The sequence below is a fragment of the Mesoplodon densirostris genome, chromosome 3 (assembly GCF_025265405.1).
Source record: "Mesoplodon densirostris isolate mMesDen1 chromosome 3, mMesDen1 primary haplotype, whole genome shotgun sequence".
Taxonomy (NCBI): Eukaryota; Metazoa; Chordata; class Mammalia; order Artiodactyla; family Ziphiidae; genus Mesoplodon; species Mesoplodon densirostris.
The window spans coordinates 89,743,121-89,758,520 of record NC_082663.1 but is presented as its reverse complement, the minus strand read 5'-3'; the positions used below and the strand labels follow the sequence as shown (position 1 = coordinate 89,758,520).

The 15,400-nt window shown below is 39.5% G+C and overlaps 1 protein-coding gene across 2 annotated transcripts in view; it reads left to right on the top strand.

Annotated features, from left to right (window-relative positions):
• FBXL17 (F-box and leucine rich repeat protein 17) overlaps nt 1-11,644 on the top strand; it is a 495,830-nt gene extending 484,186 nt beyond the window's left edge. For both annotated transcript variants that reach the window (XM_060093227.1, XM_060093226.1), the window contains one exon: nt 8,766-11,644. In XM_060093227.1, coding sequence (XP_059949210.1) covers nt 8,766-8,906 — 141 coding nt within the window. In that variant the 3' untranslated portion in view covers nt 8,907-11,644. The remainder of the gene's footprint in view (nt 1-8,765) is intronic.
• The last annotated feature ends 3,756 nt before the right edge of the window (nt 11,645-15,400 follow it).

The window sequence follows — 15,400 nt, the reverse complement described above, 5'->3', positions numbered from 1 at the left end:
AAATGATTCTCCTTTGGGGGCATTATTGACACAGCTTAATTCATCCCACATCAGTAAACGTGGATTGATCATTTGTTACATATGAGTCATTGTGGAGTGTGGAGAAAGGAAGCGGGAAGGAAAGGCACGTGAAGCTGCCTGCAGGGTGGAGAAAAGGAGCTGGGTGCTCCACTCATGCCCAGAGTCATTCCACAGCCCTCACCAGCCTTTGCCTTCCCTGTGGGTCCGCCTGCAGCCTCTTTCTGCCTGTGGAGCTGCTGGCTGCTGGGACGCTAGGCTTGCAGCTGAAGGGAAAGAGATGAGGTGAGAGATTGTAACAGTGGCGCCAGATTCCTGGTGTCCTGGACCTCCCTGCTCTGATCATAGGGAAACATTAGCCGGATGGGGTATGTCACCCAAACAGGGATGTGAAACGTCCTGCTGCAAAGGGAGGGAAAGAGAATCATAAAAGAAATCTACCCTGGCCTGCGGAGAGCCCAGTGCATGTGGTTGGCTGTGAGGGTCCTGGCCACATCACTGCATTGTCTGCTCTTTTATTCTCTTCTTAGTGTCCTATTTACAATATTTTAAACTGCACTTAGATGACTCATCTCATTTACATGCAAATTTGAGGTATTACTAAATTCATGTCACCCTTATTTTATCCGTTTTAATACATGCCCATCTTGGGGCCAGTGGGCACTTGGTGAAAGCAGCTGGCACCTGGTGAATGCCAGGTCCCACGGACAGCCAGCACACTGTCCCGGGAGCCAAGAAGCGCAGAGGGAGGCCGACTCCGGAGGCATGTTGCCCAGGAGTCAGCCTGTGGGGCTGTTAGCAGTGAGTGGCGTTGCCCAGGAGTCTGTGAATAGTGACAGACGAGCGTGAGGGCAAGAGCCCTGAATTAGGACGCAGGAGTTGACTGTGCTATTTGCGACACTTTCACAGACTTACTGTGGGCTCCTTACTTTTCCAGCCTGCAGAAAGGGAGGGGGGGCCTTTGCTTTGCACCCACCCACCCCTGTCCTCAGAGCAGTGCTATTGGAAACAAGAACTTACTTCAGTTATACCCTTGAGTTTGTGAGGTGGGCTGGAGAAGCATTGCCTTACAAAGCTTACAAAGTGAAGGACAGATTATTTGTTTCATTCTAGCTCATGAGCGGGTTTCCTTTCTCCCCTGAATAATATGTGTATATTTAGTGCATGGGGTACACAAGCCGATACCTCCTTGTCCTTCAGGAGTCCCCTTAAGTATCACTTTTTTTGGAAAGCCCTTTCCAGCCCTCTTGGCCGAGGTCAGGAGCTACTAAGTTTTGTCCACAGCAACCTGTACTTCCCCTAGAAAGCACTTCTCAGGCCTTGCTGCTGTTATTGTAATTGTCCATCTTCCCACACCAAGAGGGCAGGGACCATTTCTGTCATGCTGGCCATTCTACCTCTGGGACACAGAAAAACGTTTTGAAGGGTAGAAGATTGGAGGGAAAGCTACGCCAGTTTATGGCATGGTGCCCTGCTAAAAGGCCCCTTGTTAGTCCTACAGCTCCGTCATGTTTCCATCATGTGTCGAAGTCTCCACAACCACAGTTCCACAGCAGAATGTTCCCCAGGCCAAGTGAGATCTATTGTAATTTACATTCCCATAGAGCAGCCACTTTGAAGAGCTTGTAAAGGACTTTGAATTGTATTTACATGTAAACCGCCATCACTTTTTAAATGTTAGCTGGAAAATGAATGTCAGTGGACGTTTCACTGAGTGAGTGCTCAGCTAGGCCCTAGTCTGACGCTTCATGCATCGCATTGTGTGCAGGGCAATGTGTCCCAGGGCAGAGAGCGCCTGTGTTGCAGGGTCCCAGATTCAAATCCTGGCTGCCATTTACTAGCTGTGTGACCCTGTGTGAAATACTGATTCTGTATGAGCCACAGTTCATCTGTAATCAGTGGTACTAATGCTTAGATGCTTGGAAAATAGTAGATGCTCACTGAATGTTTTTCCCTTGCCCTCTTCCTCCATCCCTACTGGAATGGGGACATACTTTTATTTTGCCTATTGGTCATTAGGCTGAAAAATTAATAAATTACTTTCAAGTATTTTGCCAAAATAAACCACACTGAAGAATGCGTTTGATTTATCCCGTAGCACATGAGAGCCTAATCCTGATGAGTACAGTGTCTCTCGGTAGAGAGCATGAGGCAGTTTTAGTTGGAGAATTTTTCCTTGTCTGGGACTATACTGTATATTGGAGTATTGTTTACATGTTCCCTGGGACAACAAATGCCAGATACCACTATGACAAGGAAAAACAACAACCAAAAACCAGCCCCTGGGTAAACAGTGAAGACATGTAGAACTGCTGAAGCCCAAGAAGTCAGAGGGTGGAAATAGCATTGTTTTGAGTCAGGAGATCTGCCCACAGTTCCGCCTGTCACCAGACAACTGTGACATCAGAAGGAACCTTAAATATCACAAAACTTCAGAATCTTCTGTGGGGCCCTCCTGGGTCTGCTACCCTGAGCAGGGCACTGGATGCTGAAGGCTGAAGTATGAAATCTTCTGAACCATGTGGGTTTTCGCAAAGTTTTGGAAACTGGCGCATGTGCAGTGACCATCAGCATGTTTCTCAGTGTCACCTACCCAGTGTAGTGTGTCACGCATCTCCAGTAGGAAGGCTGCCATCAGTTAATCTGAAGTATAGCCTAGGCATTTCCTGAGCACTGCCCAACAGCCACATGGCCCAGTGACCACCAGCTCATGATGCTGAACCACCATCACGGGCTGCTTTGGTCTCCTGTGCAAAATTATTGGAAAGCCCAGGCAAGGTGTATCTGGAAGGAGGCACCCGGTGATATCAGATGGAAAGAAGAGAAAGGAGAGTAGCAGAAACAATCACCTTGGTTGTGAACTTCGGAAGATTAAAGGAGTTTGGAGCTGCCCTAATGTCAAGACATTAGAGACTGCCACCACCATAGCTAAATGCCCTGGGAACAAGGTGAGCTTATCTCCATGATTTCTGGGTATTAATATTATTTGGTGCCTTTTTGTTTCCTCAATACACACTCATAGAACAACTACTATATTAATTTAGCCAACAAATATTTATTGAATACTTATTATGTGCCAGGCATTCACTAGCTGCTAGGGGTTTGGTAGTGGACAGAAACAACAAAAACTCCTCTCTCATGAGCTTATATTCTAATGGGATGAGAATGTGCCAGAGAGAGTGTATAGGACTGAAAACAAGAAGATGACTAAAATCCTCCTTGCTGTCAAGGAACTTATGGTCTAGGAAAAATGCAATACATTTATTGCTTGTGGTATTTTATTTTTTATTTTTTTTTTTTTTGCCGTACGCGGGCCTCTCACTGTTGTGGCCTCTCCCGTTGCGGAGCACAGGCTCCGGATGCGCAGGCTCAGCGGCCATGGCTCACGGGCCCAGCCGCTCCGCGGCACATGGGATCCTCCCAGACCGGGGCACGAACCCGTATCCCCTGCATCGGCAGGCGGACTCTCAACCACTGCGCCCAGGGAGGCCCTGCTTGTGGTATTTTAAATAGTGTCCACTTTTTGCAGAGAAACTTTCTTCATTAAAAAAAAGATGATTTTAAGTCGTTCATTATATTCTTTTTTATAAATTAATTTATTTATTTTTGGCTGTGTTAGGTCTTTGTTGCTGCGCGTGGGCTTTTCTCTGGCTGTAGCGAGCAGGGGCTACTCTTTGTTGTGGTGCACAAGCTTCTCATTGCGGTGGCTTCTCTAGTTGTGGAGCATGGACTCTAGGCACACAGGCTTCATAGTTGTGGCACGTGGGCTCAGTAGTTGTGGCGCACGGGCTTAGTTGCTCCGCAGCATGTGGGATCTTCCCAGACCAGGGCTCGAACCCATGTCCCCTGCATTGGCAGGTGGATTCTTAACCACTACGCCACCAGGGAAGTCCCTAAGTGGTTCATTATATTTTCAAGTGTGGTTTTAATGTACTCAGATGTCAAATATTCCCCCCCGACATAAGAAGAATGTTCTATTTTATAACAAGAGTCAAAGAGGAAATAAGAATCACTTAACATAAATGGTTTCTGCAGCAAATTCCATTAGAAATTGTATTTTTTGAACAATAGGTATTATTGAGGAGATAATTCAGGCCTAGGCTTGCACTTTCTGGAATTTTCTGGGGCAAGTGTCAATAAGGAGGTGAAGAAACAGGGTGATGGTCTGGATAAATTGGTTAAACTGAATCTCAGAAACTCTGAAGGATCTCTCCTCACGCTTCTATAGTAGCAGCAGCAATAGGATGAAACTATAGTATGATTTACCTTAATTTGCATAGCAGCTTGCCTCACATTTTCAAAAAGTGCTAATAGATGTTAGCTCAAAATAGATTAAAATACCAGACAAATTGCTATTACCTTAAAAAGAGTTATAATAATTTTGAAAATGTAAATTAGTGCTATACAGTCTTTGGAGAGAACTGTATTTCACGTATTAAAAAAAAAAACCTGTGGTACATGCTTTTTTCCCCCTTTAATCACAGTAATTTCTTCAAATGACACTACTGCATACTTCTTTAGGAAGATACTCTGCATTTTTCAAATCTCATGTGTAATATAAGGATTGCCATTGATAGTTTTCAGCAGGTTAAAAAGAAATTACAGAAAACCAGGGATCGTGGGGAAACTTTTTAAAATTCATCTTTATGTTCCTTTTTTTATATTACATACATCTTATGAGTTGGAACAGAGAATGGTTCTTTTCATTCTAGCAAGTGGAGTTTTGCATGACAAAATGTCTGCAGAAATGTGTATGTAGGCGTAACGATTTAAAATGATTTGGACCCTCCTGGTGTCTTGCACCCAACTTTTTCTCTGAGGCACCAAAGCACTTATGGAGTCTATACAAAGAGGTGAGCATAATTTATACTTCTGAGGAGTAAATGAAAATAACTTCAGTATAAAATTTGTCACACCATATCGCCAGGAGACACTGTAAGTAAAAGATAGAACCTTCCCTAGTGGGAGTACATGTATTTCCCCTGGATAGCTTCTACCCAACAAAGCTCTAAAATGGAATATTTGCATTTTCCCTACTGCTTTGTTTTGCTAACACAGTTAGCAAAAAGATTGCTTAGAAGACACATTATATCCATGGAGGATTACCTGTAACGTTTTTCATACAGCTATGCAAAGCCAAATTACTGTCTGTTCTTGCCCATAACCTATGAAAGCCAGAGATCTAACACACTCTATATTCTTAGCTATAGGTGGACCTTACCTTATGCAACAGAAATAGGTAAATTGAATTTTGGTAAATCAAAGGAATATAAAACACATTAAGAGAGCTGACAAAATAACCCTACCGTGAAAGTCTTTGCTAAAGTGAACAATTATCTCCTAATTTATGTACTTCATAAATCCATATCTCATGTATCAAGTTTGCTTAAGGTGAACTTTATATCTCCTCTTGCAAAACAGTTATCACTTAGTGATATTTTCACTTTTTAAAAATTGGACCTCCAAAACGAAATGCCTGTCAACCCTCAGTATAAAACTTTGTACAGGCCTATGTGTAGATTAGAAAAGATGTACTGCAGAAGACAGGCCCCATCTTTATGGTGGGTTTAAATGTTTTCCCTTCTCCCTCCGTTTTTCGTCTATTTTTCAGTTAGTTGTTCCTTGAATGCTAAGTGATTTGGGCCATGTTTACTTCCTTTCCAATTCGATGCAGATTTTCTGAAAGTCCTCTGACCAGATGATTTCATCTGTCCCTTAGAAGGACCTGCATCCTTCTGGGTTTGTTCATGGCTAGAGGGTGGAATGTAACCTAACAACAGCCTGGGGAATGTCAGGTAAAGAAGAGGGAGGATTTCCTGAAAGTAGATATTTAAAACCTGGACTGTATTACTAAGAAAAGTTCTGAACTCTTCTCCAGAGAGCATTAAGATAGAATAGATTCTTCTTGTATCTGAAGTATTTTTTTTTAATTTTTATTGGAGTATAGTTGCTTTACAATGTTGTGTTAGTTTCTACTGTACAGCAAAGTGAATCAGCTATATGTATACATATATCCCCTCTTTTTGGGATTTCCTTCCCAGTTACATCACCACAGAGCACTGAGTAGAGTTCTCTGAACTATACAGTAGGTTCTCAATAGTCATCTATTTTATACATAGTATCAATAGTGTATAGTTACTTCTTATCCTGCGATGATTTTATTTTGAGCATTACAACTTATGTTATCAAGGTTTATTTCTGAAATATCTCAGAAGTTGAACAATATTGAGCATCACTATAGAGAACTGGTCACCTTACCATAGCATTAATTAACTCAGTGAATGACCGTTAACTGAACGCCAGCTGTACTAATAAGAGCTACCATTTGGGGACCTTTTTATGTCAGTCACAGTGTTAGGCATATTATTTTATCCTTGTAACAGTCCTGTGACATCAGTACTATTATCCAGTTTTTACAGTTGAGGAAACCAAATTGTAAAGTGAAACCAGGATTCCAACCTGTGCCTGGTTGACTCTCAAGTCAACTACAGTTGTCATGTTTCTTCTCTACTTTGTATACAGCTCTATAGCCTTAAAGATAAAAGGCAGTCTATGGTCCCCAGACTTTGGTTCAGGTAGAAGAGAGAGGCAAGTAAAGAGATGATTGCAACACAATGTGAGAGTGCTTAAATAAGAGACAAGCCTTTCAGTTACCCGCCATGGGTCCACAGAGAAGGTGTACTGAGACCAACCTCATGGGGAGATAGCTTGCTTAGGGAAGGTTTCCTGAAGGAGGGAATTCCTGAGCTGAATACAAGCTCCTCTGGGAATTGTTGGTCTTTAGTATGTTGTGATTAGTATGTTAGTGTCTGGCTTTGCCTTGCTCTTGGGTTTCTGTTTTTTATTTATAGTTTGTCATTGTTTTCTCATTCATTCACTGAGAAGTAGGCCTGGCTCATGAATACAAAATTGATCATGGCTCTTGTAAGATCTTACATGGGAACAGGAGTAGACATTAAACAAAGCAATTATTAACTAACTTTGAAGGTACCATGAACGAAAAGTAGGCAGTGTTGGAAGAGTGAATAACCTGGAAGCCTTACCTAATGTGGGGAGGGGAGCAGAGTGAGGGCAGTGATCAACGTTCCCTGGGGAAATGACACTGAACTAAGAACTAAGAATAAGGTGGAGTAAGCATGAGAAGGGGACATTCAGGTGGAAGTGGATTTAACAGTATTCCAGATAAAGAGAACAACATGTGCAAAGATCCTGAGGCCAGAAGGAACTTGGACAGCTTGATAACTTTAAATTAGGTCAGGTGACTGGTTAGTATCAAAAATATACTAGAGAGATAGGCATGGCTAGATGATGCATGACTTTCTAAGTGTACTGTTCTAAGCAGCCTCAACTCAAGCAAGATTTAGGATAGAAATTGAAATTTAAAAAATCAAAAATTATATTGCTTAGAACTCCTTTTAAGATCATTAATTGATATTCTCAACTCTAATTTGTATATTGGTTTTTCTTTTTTTTCAAAATTATTTTGTGTTTTTGTGAATAAAATGTTATACATTGTATCTATATCACAAAAAGAATTAACTGCATGGCTTGGTTGAATTTGGAATTAAAATTGATTTTAATACAAGAAAGTCTTGAATAGAAATGCTGACAAAGACTAAGTATCATCAGTGCAATGTGGAAATACCAAATCTAAATATAACAAAAAGATTATATATAACATGGTTTACCAAATCACCCAGAAAACACCATGTTATTTCAGAAAAGTGCAGATGACTTAATGTCATGGTCGTCATACTCCCAAGCGTGCTTTCAAAGCAAACAGCAAGGGTTTGATGTTGTTTTAGGTTTTTCCTTGTGGTCCTGATCTTTTTCAATAGTGGACAGACATGGAGAGGGAGCACAAAAATGTGTATCACCAGCACCTTCTTTCAGACCAGCTTACCCAGTATAAATGAAATATTGATGTATTTGAAAATGCCAAGTGTTCAATAAAGATTTTAAATAAAGCTACCTAAAAGTTGCGGTTCTTAGGTTAATCATTTATTTATCTAAAGGATGAAGGAAGCTGTCTACTTTTGTGATATGAACTGCAGTCAGCTTAAAAATAATTGACAAATTAATCCCTTCACAGCACAGCAATTGTAAAGGTGTTAGTTTTAATTAGGCCTGTCTGATTGCCTTGTCTAATCAAGAATCAAAGTGGTATCTTTGATGGTTAAGGTCTATCGGGGCCATCCCTGACCTGCCAGCCATGTATGTTTTAATTATTGATTCTTCCCAATTCAGCCCTTTCCACAAAGGGACTTGAAGTTTGCAATACCTTAACGTTTAAAGGGAAGAAAAATAAACATTTTCCCCAACACTTCTATCCAGAATCCTGTGTATCCTCTCCCCCAATCTACAGTTCTCTCCTAAAAAAGCTGTCAGGTGGATGATGAAGTCAAATGCACACTAGGATGCTATCTGCTGCTTCACCTCCCAAGCACTCCATTTTCAATGGACATTGTTAAGATCTTGACAAGTCACAGTTATCTATGCGTCTAGAAAACACTAACTTCTTGATATCATGTCTTTTCAGAAAATCCCTTAGGGTGAATGTAGTACTTAGGAAATCAGGGAGGTCACACAAAAAGCGACACTGTCTTCTCACGAAGCATTGGTCACACTGCTGAAAAGGAAGGAGACAAGGGTTCCCGGTGCCATGGAAAGCGCATCCCAGTGAGCGTGGGTGGCTGGTGGTTTCAGTGGTCCCTGTGGGTGACCGTGGCTCTTCTTTGTGGTTGCAGGTCAGTGAAGTGACGGTGGAGCAGCTGGTGCAGCAGTACCCCCATATCACCTTCAGCACCGTCCTTCAGGACTGCAAGAGGACCCTGGAGAGAGCCTACCAGATGGGCTGGACCCCCAACATGTCTGCTGCCTCCTCCTGACAGCCCTGCCCATGCTTGGGTCCATGTGGATCAGCCAGCAGGGCGGAGAGGAATTGTAGAGTTGGGGTGGGTGATCTCTTGCAAAGGTTTTGACTGTCCCGTGTCTCCATGTGTACCCGAGTGTGTATATCTGTGTCTCGTTTGCATACTGCGTAGCATAAGCTTAATTGCTATTTTGTTCCCAGGTGAGCTGGTTTTTTCCTTAAATAACGATTTTGACAGGCACAGACATTTAGTTTTTAAGTTCAAAGGCTTATTTCTCTAAAAAAATATATTTTTTTTTTTGCTGTAGAATCAAAAAAAAAAAAAAAACGGATCCATTATTTTGAGCTTCTAATAATGACTGCCACTGGAGATGCCCCCAAATGAAGGCAACTGCCTTCTTTTTTGATGGGAAAGAATTGTGCGATTCTACTGATGATGACCGGAAAGGAGCCACGTTGCGCTAATTAGAAGCCCGGAAAGCAGTACTTTTCAAGATTTCAAGCACGTACACACATATAGGTTCTCATACTCTCTCATACACACACACACCCCACAGCACTTTCTTTCTAGATCATTTTCTGACACAGGGGCCTTTCTTCAGGGAGCATGGCATCCACCGTCACTCTGCCTAGCTCACTGTCCCCACAGGTGGCCCAACCTGCTTGTCTGGTGGGCGACTTAGGGACTATAGAGGACAAAACCTTTTGTGAAGTTTTCATATGGAGGCAACAATCTGAACTCCCCTGACCAGCTCACAAACGTTAATTATTCATTATTGTACAAAATTCTGTTGAGTACTAAGTATTTTGAGTTTCATGTTAACATTGTATTAGCTTTTATAATACAATGGATAGTAACTGGTCTGGATATGTTTTCATGATATTTGGAGCTAATCTTAGCATTATCCACATTAAAGCCACCAATGTAATTACTAGTGTGCAGTTATTTAAAAAAAAAACTCTACAGATCATTTAATTATTTTTGTTAATTTTGGTAATTATGAAAGTATATTTCTGAGATTTGGGGCTAGTCACGTTAATAGAAGGTTAATGAGTGAGATATGAGTAGACAATCTTTCTATTAAGTTTTTTTTTTTTTTTTTGCTTTGGGCTTTAGAACAGGTTTTTTGGATATATGCATGTTATCATATTTTGAATAATTATTATGCTATGGCAAAGATCTGTTGCTGGTTAATGTATGAGTTAAGAAGAAAAATTAGAAAATCTTTTCATTAAGATTCTGTTTACACTTGTCAGAAATAAGCATTTCTTTGTTTAATTAAAGATTGCCAGTTTTCAGTTTAGACAGTATCTGTTAGTCAATGAATATATGTTTTGATTTCACACATCTTTACTAGTAATTCATATTGGGGACTCAGGCTCAAATAACCTTTCCTATGTCTAGATTTATAATCAAGACAGCAGGGAGGCTTTTTAAGCTAAAGAGTGATTGTCTTTCACAGTAGAGTTAGATATACAAAACCCTGACTTGTGAGTTTGCTATTTATTCTTTCCCAATGTGGACATAAGTGTTTTTTGGTCTTTAACAGATATGCTAAGATTTGAGATTCACTTTATATAAGTCCCAGTGTTGCTAAAATGATACGAGCTGTAAGAAATGAAAAATAGCTTTACATTCAAATGCCATTCACTTATTTATAATAACTCTTTTTGTGTAAACAACTTTCCTTTGATTATGTCAACCTGTTTCTGATGTGGCATGTTTTTGCTTTTAATCCCAATCAGTTTGGAAAATCCAGTCACTAAGCACCGAGAGTATTTTTTCCATCACTAAATGGCTTACTAATTTAATTTCAAGGGAATAAAATTTATGTAAGAAAAAAAAGCTGTTCACTATTAACAAACTGTTATTCTTCTTAAACGTTGAACTGTATCATCTTCATGTTCATTTCCCCACTACTGAAAACTGTCTTAATTCACAATATTTTAACTGATTTTTAATCCAAAACTAATTTATAAGACAATATGTAAAGTAATAGTAGCTTGAGTGAATAAGCAAAAGTTTAATTTTTATATATGTCACACTATATTTTAAATAGTTAAAAAAGACAAATGGAAGGAGAACCATCGATGATATAGATGGTGCCATTTCAGTTCAAAGTTGTGATAATCCTTGGAATGTCACAGTTTGGTTGGCAGATGGTTTCAGAAGTGTGTAATCAATTTTTTTTTAATGTTGCGTTGTTTGAATCTCAAGTACAGCACTGTAACATGCTTTAGCTTGGGGGTGGGGGTGGGTTGGGGACTTGCACTTATTCTTTAAGATGTTGACTAATCCAGAAAGCCTGATGCATCATAACCTGGAAAACTGCTTTGGTGTGTTTGTAGGAATCTGTAGAAACATCACATCCAGCCTCAAAGCATTAATCACAAAAACAACCAGAAAAAGCATCACCTTGAATGATCCTGTGATGGTTTTTGAATGTACTCTCATTAGATGCTTTGAAATAAGGCTTAAAATGATTTTTCTGGGCAATATAGTTTCTTTTTTTGCTTAGAATGTCATAAATATATGTGAACATGTTTAATGCAGGGCTTTTTATCCTCTCCAAAATGTCAACAGTATTTTCAGAATAAAGACTATGAAATACATTGCTGTGGTGGAAAATTTTGGTCCTTTGTCTTTAACATCTCTTTGAGTGGATAAAGGAAATTCATCCAGTTTCGAGTTTCTATATTTCTGTGAATCTTTTGACCTTGCAATGGGTTGCAATAAAAGAGAAAGAAAACACAGTGTCTTTTGTTTTATTTTAGAGACAATAAATGGCCTCCCTTATGCTGGTTGGGTGTGATGCATGCAGCGGTCCGTGTCCTTGGGTGTTTCACTGCAGACTTTATGTAGGTTCAGTGAACCCAGAATAATAAACAAGACTGAATTTAGGAGATTTGCATTTGGTCAGTGAGTACTGAGATAAGATTAAAACCTCAAGGGTTTAAACAGGTGGTCCGCTTAAAGTACCATTCCCTAAACCCTCATTCATTTACTTAGCCATTTATTCATTTTCTCAAAAGTAAATAAATAAACTTATTGAGTAAAAAACATGTGCCAGGCACTGGGCATTTAAAGATAAATAAAACTCATTCCCATCCTGCAATTGCTCATAGCATAGCAAGGAGACAGTCTTAAAAACTAGCCATAGTAGCGGAGCACAGTAGATGTAATTATTAGAGGGAGCACAAATAGGAAAGGCAATACCCTTCTATAAAGAGTGAACTAAAATAAAGCAAAGCAAAACAAAAGTTGAAGAGGTAGACAATAAGAAAAATTACCATTTTCAGCCTTGGCTATTCATGGATTGTTTTTTAAAAAGGTTCTTCTGAAAATAAGTGGCCACTGGCTACCATTCACATGGGTTTTTCTGAATCTATGGTATTTGCATTGTTTGTATCGCTTGTAATTTTATTTTTAAAAGGATTCATTTCAGGAGTGCTCATTGCCCAACAAAGCAGACAAAAATCATCCGAAGCCTCAAAAGAAAAACAAATAGCCTGCCAGCAAATATGAACTCACAGTCTAAATCACAGAGAATAGCAGGGGTAAGCCAACATTAGTTCAAGTCAACAGAAAAAACAAACAATAGACCCACATCCTCAAAGGCTTTAATATTAAATGTTAAGATAGATAATTCGGAATAAATGTTTGATATATTCAAATATATTAAAAATTATTTATAATATATAAGAAAAAAAACTGCCAAAAAATGAACAGAAATATTTTTAAAAGAGCTAAATAGAATTTTTAGAAATGCAAAATATAATTGACCATTAAAATGGAAAGGCATTAGTAGAAAAGATTCAGCTATAGGGATAATTTATAAACAGAAAGGTAGATGTGAGTAAACTAAAAGGAAAATTGAAAAAAAAAAAGCTTTTCTTCTTTTGCGTGGATAATTTCCATATGGATGACTGAGAGGTTAAGACACATGGGACACAGTATGAAACTTTCCAATATATCTAATCTTGCAGAAGAAAAAATAGAATAAGGGAACGGCAGTGTTTAAAGCTATAATGGAGTTTCCATTTAAGAAGAAAAAAAAGATTTTGGAGGAGAATATCAAAGGCTCAGTTTTGGATGATTTAATTTTTAGATGCTCATTAGACTTCCAAATGAGTATATTGAGTATGCAGTTGGATATAGGAGTTCAGTTCTGAGGAGAGGTATACAGATGGCATTTCAAACCATAAGCCGGTCTGAAATCGTCATCTCTGGTCATCATCCATTACTTTAGATAGAAAATCAAGTCTAAGGACTGTGTCTTTGGTCACTCCAAAATTCAGAAGGCAGGGAGAGGAAGCAAACTCTTCAAAGGAGAGTGACACAGAATAACCTGAGAGGACGGAGGACAACCAGGAGTGTGTTCTACCCTAGAATCCAGTAAAAGCAAGCAAAATTAAATAAGCTATTATTTAGGGACACAGTGTAGTAATAAAAATGGAAAAAGGAAAAGGTGACAACTGCACAGTTTCAGGGTGGTGGTTACCCTTGGGTGGGCAGGCGTGGGACCACATGGAGGGCTTCAACTGAATCTGCAGGTTCTACTTCATTAGTTGAAGTGTGGATTCACCAGTGTTTGCTTTATTAATATGCTTCATAATGTGTTCATATGTAACAAATTAGTTTGTATCAAATATTTTGTTAATTTTTTAAAGAAAATTTTATACCTTGTTTAAACTGATTGATTATCCAAAATTGCTAAACCTAGATGCAAGATTCCCTACCTGTTTGGTAGTGGAGGTTAGCTCTGTGTGACACAGAGTTTACACAATCCCATGTCTAAGCAGGTGGCAGAAGTGGGAGAACATTCTTGTCTCACCTTTCTTTTCTCCTGTGCTGGGAGCATAGTGTTGCGTAACTCTTTGGTTTCTATCCAACCATCATTGGAATTTTAAGTGGAACAGCTGTCCATGTGGCAGGGAGACAGCTGTGGGAATTCTTCTGGCACACCTGTCATGTCATTACCACTACAGGAATCAAAGGACCACTACACCGTTTTGTAAAACAGTGGGAGGCCCTTTCATTATCACTTCTTTTTTTTTAATATTTGAAAGTAGCTTTTTTCTTTTAAATCGGGGTATAGTTGCTTTACGATGTTGTGTTAGCTTCTGCTGTACAAGGAAGTGAGTCAACTATACATATACATATAACCCCTCCCTCTTGAACCTCTCCCCCATCCCACCCATCTAGGTCACCACAGAGCACTGAGCTGAACTCCCTGCTCTATACAGCAGGTTCCCACTAGCTATCTGTTTTATACATGGTAGTGTATATATGTCAATCCCAATCTCCCAATTCATCCCCCCTTTCCCCCTCCCCTGCAGTGTCCACATGTCCCTTCGCTACATCTGTGTCTCTATTCCTGCCCTCCAAATAGGTTCATCTGTACCATTTTTCTAGATTCCGCATGTATGTGTTAATAAACGATATTTGTTTTTCTCTTTCTGACTTCACTCTGTTTGACAGTCTCTAGGTCCATCCTTGTCTCTACAAATGACCCAATTTTGTTCCTTTTTATAGCTGAGTAATATTCCATTGTATATATGTACCACATCTTCTTTATCCATTCATCTGTCGATGGACATTTAGGTTGCTTCCATGTCCTGGCTATTGTAAATAGTGCTGCAATAAACATTGGGGTGCATGTGTCTTTTTGAATTATGGTTTTCTCAGGGTATATGCCCAGTAGTGGGATTGCTGGGTCAGATGGCCAAGAGGCACATGAAAAAATGCTCAACATCACTAATTATTAAATAAATGCAGATCAAAACTACAATGAGGTATCACCTCACACCAGTCAGAATGGCCATCATCAAAAAATCTACAAACAGTAAATGCTGGAGTGGGTGTGGAGAAAAGGGAACCCTCCTGTACTGTTGGTGGGAATGTAAATTGATACAGCCACTATGGAGAACAGTATGGAGGTTCCTTAAAAAACTAAAAATAGAACTATCACTTCATTTTTAATTACACAAATCTGGTATCAAAACCTTTTAATAATACAGAGGCTTGTCTGATAATGTGATAATCTATAGCTGAAATAGAACAGGCAGGGTCAAGTCTATCTATTTCATTATATGAATAAACCACAATTTATTTACCCATACTACCATTGGTGGATATTAGGTTGTTTCCTGTTTGGGCATTATGCTTATTAATATTAATCCCAGTTTTTTGAGAGAGGTACTAGATACAAATGTATCAATATTGCTTCCTCAGTCCCTGAAATGCAATCTTCTGTCTCCAAGAAATAAACTTCAGAAAACTAAAATCATCTCCTCTCTCCTTTCCTGTGATTTTGCTTGGCTAATAAAACTATGTATGGATGTCATCAGCCCAAGAAAAAAGAAACATTCGAAGGGCAAGTGTTTATTTCAACTCTTTCACTCACCACATAACGGATGGATGTTTCTTGTACTTTTTCCACAGCTTGGCATCATGTCGAGTGGCATGAGGATTCATGACTAGACCAGGCTGATGGGCACTCACTGAGT